The 6,223-nt window shown below is 38.1% G+C and overlaps 1 protein-coding gene across 1 annotated transcript; it reads right to left on the reverse strand.

The window, feature by feature from the left end:
* Window positions 1–3,934: 3,934 nt before the first annotated feature.
* Window positions 3,935–4,552, reverse strand: LOC137989541 (uncharacterized). Its single transcript, XM_068835337.1, has one exon. It carries the CDS (start codon window positions 4,550–4,552, stop codon window positions 3,935–3,937), a length of 618 nt encoding a protein of 205 aa, XP_068691438.1.
* Between the last annotated feature and the right edge of the window lie 1,671 nt (window positions 4,553–6,223).

A 6,223-nucleotide genomic window follows, 5' to 3' on the forward strand; every position in this document is an offset into this window, starting at 1 on the left:
ACTGAGTGAAGTGATGCCAAACCAAAGTAATTTGCTAATTACTTTTGACACTCAATTGAAAACCGCTCTATAATGCTTATTGTTTACTAGATCTCTTTTAGAATAATTAGCATCTATATTATACTTTTATTATTATTGTAATTTTTATAAATTGTAGTATATAAACAATTGCATAATTCAGCCTTTGGGCTGCAATTTGATTTTAATAAACACCTTCGTTACTTTACCTTTACTTTACTTTCGTAGATTTCGTTGGTGATTTAATAAAAAGCCACATTGGTGGCCGAATAATGCCAACGTTTTTGTAGTTGTCTTTTTTCCGGATTTCGATGTCTTAGCAAACTGGTGAGATCACAAAATGCACAGCTTTCATTATTTTTCAAGACCGGGGAGAAATATCGACATAAATAAAATCATTACTCGAAAGTTCCGGCTAATTAAGAATTCCTTCGATATCTTGCCATTTCCAATACTTGAAAAGTGACGACTATTTGTGTCAGTAACGATCAACTTGTTTCTTATTGTTGTTATTATTAAGTGTTAATAAATAATAATAATAATAATAATAATAATAATAATAATAATAACAAAGATCATAATGATAATGATAATGATAATGTAACACCTTGTATTTGATATATGTTAATCATTGTTTCTCATTCGCTCACTTTGGTGGTTGGTTGGCCGCATCGTTCACGGGAATACAGGCAACTGTATTTCAATGATGCTCTCAGTGTCACTGCGCGAGGCAGTTATGAGCCATGCTGTCAGTCGATATTTGACTCTGCGGCTGCGTGATGCAGCTCGAGTCAAATACCCACATTTCACCCTTTCTCACTATAGAGTCTCCAGTAGCTCAGTGGTTGGAGCATCCGTACTAGATCACGGAGGGTTGTGGGTTCGAATCCCATCTGGGGCTCGGATTTTTCCGAGTTCCCAGTGGGTTCATTTGTAACACCTTGTATTTGATAATGATAATGATAATAATAATGATAATAGTAACGATGATTATGATAATGATAATAATATGAAATCGAGAGTACTCAAAATATGGTAAACGTTTCTCACAGAAGAAAGAAGGTTTTTTTCATAACCAAGTACACTTTATAGAAATAAAGTTTTTCCTCCAGCATTGATCTAGGAAATTTCTTTGAAAGTTTCATTAAAAAAAACAAAAACAAAAGGAAAATGAAAAAATAATAAGAACTCAAATTGTGAATTGTTCCCACGTATTATTCGGAATTAATATTCAATCTTCGTTCAGTGTCCAAAATCCACACGCGTCATTGGTTAAAATTGATCACGTGAGTTCCCGTCACCTAGCGACATCAAAGTGACAGAGTGCGTTATTACAATAACGCATAAAAACTGTGCAGCATTCTTTAACTTCAAACGTACATTGCTTCAAGTTCAAGATTTTCCGAGGTTGAAGAGGAAAAAATTAGTGAAACGCCAGGTTTGAAAATTGTAATTTCACTTTCACTTATAACACGGCAAAGAAAAGTTATGATTGATCATTGACATTGGCTTGCTTTAATATGTTCACTGAGAATTCTGTTTTAAGTGTGCTTTCTGCTTTCTTTAGCCATTAGCTAGAGTACACTTTATGTACCGGTACATGTATCTAAAATATTCATTCATATTCAATAAATTAAAGATTCTTGGCCATTGAATGTTCTTGTTTTCATTTGTTTTTCTTTAGTTCATTGTTTTCTCATTCAAACAGGTCGAGCGGGAATCCATTGTAAGTCTATCGCCAGCAGTGAACTCAAACTGAATATTAAAACAGTTAAAGACTGTTAGTTCGTGTTTTGTTTTCAAATACACGCACACGCTTACTGTACAATGAACGAGACATTTTCAATACTGCGCTCAGCTTCGCTTCGTGCAGTATTGAAAATTTCTTGTTCATTGTACAGTAAGCGCGTGCGTGTATTTGAAAACAAAACACTCACAACAGTCTCTAACCCGTAATCAGTAGACATTTTTGATAATCTGAGAGGTCTCCAATTCGGAGACGTGCTGTTTGGGAAATATAAAATCATTACTCAAACCTACAAATTTCAAATTCCTTCTTCAAAGGGTTATCAACCCTGGGGGGGAGGGGGGGGGGGGGAGGGGCACTGCCATATATGGGCTATATAGGTATGTGCCGATATGAAGGGTATGGTTTTCAAGCAGTTTACTCTAGCATAGGGTATATAAATCAGAGCGTTTGGGTCTAGAATAGGGTATCATTTTTCACGAAATTGACCAGTTGGTTGAATATTTTATCTAGCCAGGAATTGCTACTCAAAAATATATTAAAATGAAATCGGCAAGTTTAAATTTTCACGGCAGCCTCAACAGCGTTGATAGATGACCATCATATAACGCTACTGGGTATTATTAACTGTCAAAAATCGGGATTCAGACGGAAATCCTTTTTAAGAAACAAGTGATTGTGGGATAAGGATTTGTTTTGGCTTTGCTTTAGACTGTACTAGTGACTTCAGTTTCTGGAAAACAGCTACTCTAGGATAGGAGTGATTTGGAGAGTTTACTCTAGTATAGGGAGCAAAATCCAGCTGAAACTAGCTCTGGTATAGGCTAAGGGTTCCAGGGTCCCAGCGGCACATCCCCACCCAGAAATTCCTTAAGTACCCCCCCCCCCCCCCCGCGGTTATCAATTACTGTTGAGATTTCGTTATTAACTAACTCAAACGAATCTCTAAGAGTGACTAAGCTATGGTATATAATTGTGTGACAGTTTATGTGGAATAGCAGTTGTAGACTTGTGAGTTCTGAGAGCATCGTTTTTGGGAGTTAAGTTATTTTATTGTAATAGGGAGATATAGAAATAAAAGTAAAAGAAACCTTCTTCAAAGATTAAGTTAAGATAGCACCAACTACTTCCTAGATCCCATTCAAACGGGTGTGTCAGTCACTTAATATCACTGGAGCGACCAGGGGCATAGCGATATATTTTTGAAAGATTAGCTGAGGCACTATACTTACAGCACTTGCAGACTTGTGAGCCCTGCGAACACCTTTTCTGGGAGTTCACTTATTTCATTGTTATAAAGCCATCTAAAAATAAATCCATGGAAAGCAATGCATAAGGAAAGTTTGCAAAGTACGTTTGTTAAGGTAGTACTAATTTATCTAAATACTACTTTTAAAGGCATACTTGGCAACATTGCAAAGCTCTATTTGAGCGAGATTAGGTTGTTGAAAAGTATTAACGTATAAATTTCACCATGTATATAAAGGAAAATATGGTAGCAAAGCAAATTTCTTAATGACTGACACAGATTCATTAGTGTATCAAATGTCTACAAAGGATCTCTATAATGATATACGAAGACCTTGGTATATATTCTAATTATTCAAAACGTCATCCATCTGAAATACCAACTGGAAGAAACAAAAAAGTAACAGCAATGTTTCATTTCTCAATTAATTGCTAGTCTTAAAAAAAAAGGAATCTGAAAATCTAAAACAAAATGGAAGGAAACAATAATATGAAATCAACAGTACTAAAACCAAGATAAACGTTTCTCACAGAAGAATGGTTTTTCAATCGAGTTCGTTCGCAAAGGGCGTAAAGAATCTCCTTCAATGAAACCCTTTTTAACGCTGAGAGGGTGGCATGAAGAGAAATGCGTGTACTGGAACATTTCTATAGCTTTAAAATAAGTTTGGACATCAAGTGTTTTGTTTAAGGTGAAACGAGGTCATTTAAAGACTTCGACATTTCGCAAGTGAATTTGATCGTGGGGTGGAATTGGATAGCAAAGTCAACAAAGCTGTTAATCTCGTGTTTGCTTATGTTCCACACTGAAAAAATGTCATCAATGAATCTTTTCCAGATAATAGGTTTATGAGGGCTGGATAAAAGTAGTTCTTTCTCGATGTGAGCCCTAAAGATGACTGGGAGAGCTACTGCCATATTTTACTGCCCGTTTCTATACCGTGGGTCTGTGTAGTTTTCGCCGTTGAATTTGAAGGAGTTTTCCTTAAGAATCGGTTTCACGAGGTTCCCAGGAATGGATGTGGGGATGGGTGGATTTGACTGATAGTATTCTTCATAATATTGGCAGATGACCTCCATTCCCTCTTCCCGTGGGATGTTGGTATATAGTGAACAAGCACCGAGTGAAACAATTATTATTTCGTTGTCTGGAAGTTGCGTGTTTTCAATGAACCGGACAAAGTTAGTGGTGTCTTTGACATATGACTCTTGTTTCTTAGCAATAGGTTGTAAAAGGGAATCGATGAAGTTTGAAATACGTTCTGTAGGGCCACCATTACCGGAAACTATCGGTCTGCCGACTGGGTTTGCTTTATGTATTTTTGTCAGTTTATAGAATCCCAGTATTCTTGGTGGGTTCTGGCTTTGATTGAGCCATTTGAAAGTCATTGCGTCAATATGGTTGTTTGTATACAGTGCATTGACCATGTTGCTGACCTTCTTGGCCGTCGAGGACTCTACAGGATCTTGTAGAGGGGTGTAAAAGTTTGTGTCACAGACTTGTACGTTGCCCTCTCGGATTTTGTCTTGCGTATCCATGACGACTGTTGTAGTCCCCTTATCACTTTTTTAATGTTCACCTTTTTATTTGCGCGTAATGCGGATATTGCTCGTCGTTCTTGTGCTGACAAATTGCCTTTAGCATTGCTAAAGGATATTGAAGCAATTTCTAGCTTAGTGCGTTCCAGGTAGCTGTTACGAAAAATAGCATTGCGTGACTAGTGTTACTTTCTAGAAGTTTCGCAAGAGTTCGTAGTTTGTTTATTCTTAGGTTTGTACGTAAACGTGTCTAAATCGGTGTGTTTTGTAATCTTTCTATAATTAGATTGCTTACTATTTTAGAAAGTTCTAGAAGCTTTTTGTGAGAGTATATAAGTAGACGAGTCCAAGTGGAGTTTTTTAACTAGTTTTTTACAAGCGAAGAGAGTTGGCGTTAGTCGTGTTTAGTCAAGTGTGACAGAAGCAGTGTTTATTCAAGTTGGCGGAGACAGTGTAAGTTTATCGAGTACGTGTTGTTAAGAGTTTTACTTCGTGGAAACTATGTTCACTTTGGAATAAATCTTCTTGTTGTTGTTCCGACAACCCTGCGTTCAGTTTAGTTTGTAAACTAACTTTCCTCAAAACATTCGAACTCGTAACAGTAGCTTTCAAGTGCCACAGAAGGTTGTAGTGGTGGTTGCCACGTTGATTTGACATGGGACGGGTGAGGGTTGCGTCCGTGGTCAGCAAAATGGTATTTTAAGCGCATGTTTCTGGTGAAGTTGTTAAAGTCTTTTAAAAGACTTTTGTGTAATATTGGTTTCGGGGAAGTGGGAATAAATTTCAAGCCCTTTGATAGAAAATTTTTGCCATTTTCAGTAAGAGATATATTCAATAGATTTTTGATGAATCTATCGTTATTTCTTTTGTACTGATTTTTATTTGCTTTGCGTTTGAGAGTCGCCTTTTATTTTTGCTAAGGTGTCGCACAGGGTTGGCGCGGTAGTAGTCAGTGAAAGAGACGTTTGGATTAGTTTCAACTCTTGTTTTATTTTTGTTCTTAGAAAATACATTCATGAGAGCACTAAGTTCGTTCAATTTCACCTTAAAAGTGCTCAGTTGCTTTTTTTTCTTTTTCTTTTGGCTGCTTCTGGCTTGTCGCCGTTTTTTTCTCGCTGAGGTTGGTTCTGGATAGAGATCGGCTAGTCGCTGACAGGATTGTCCTCTCGGCGTTTTCTCGCCTGGACTGGTTCGGTAATATTTGGTCCAGCTGTTTCTTGAGGCTAGACGTTGTCTCAGAGTCTGCGCTGGAGTTCTTTTCTTGCTGCTGGAACAGGATCTGGAGGAGTTCTTGTTCTGCTTTTTGGCAGATTTTGTTGAACGCCATACTGAACTGCTCGTCGGGCGAGCCTGTCGGTCCTTGGCCGGTACTGGAGACCCACTGGACAGGATTTCCTGTCCACGAAATCTTTAAGGACAGACAGCGATCGTAGGCTTTTTGCGCGTCTGGTTTCGAGTGAAACAGTTCTGTTCCTCAGCTGGTTGAAAACCTCGGTCTGTTAAGTACGCTTGGGGGCTGGTGCTGGCTGCGAGGAAGGTATTTCTTCTTCTGAGTCGGAGAATATCCGCTTGGCTGGAGTCTTAATCGGAGAGATTAATGGTGGTGCCTGGCTGTCTCTCATTTCTGCAAGGATTGCTCCGAGTACATCATCGTTCACGTTCGTCATGGTG

Source organism: Montipora foliosa, unplaced genomic scaffold (assembly GCF_036669935.1).
Source record: "Montipora foliosa isolate CH-2021 unplaced genomic scaffold, ASM3666993v2 scaffold_465, whole genome shotgun sequence".
Taxonomy (NCBI): domain Eukaryota; kingdom Metazoa; phylum Cnidaria; class Anthozoa; order Scleractinia; family Acroporidae; genus Montipora; species Montipora foliosa.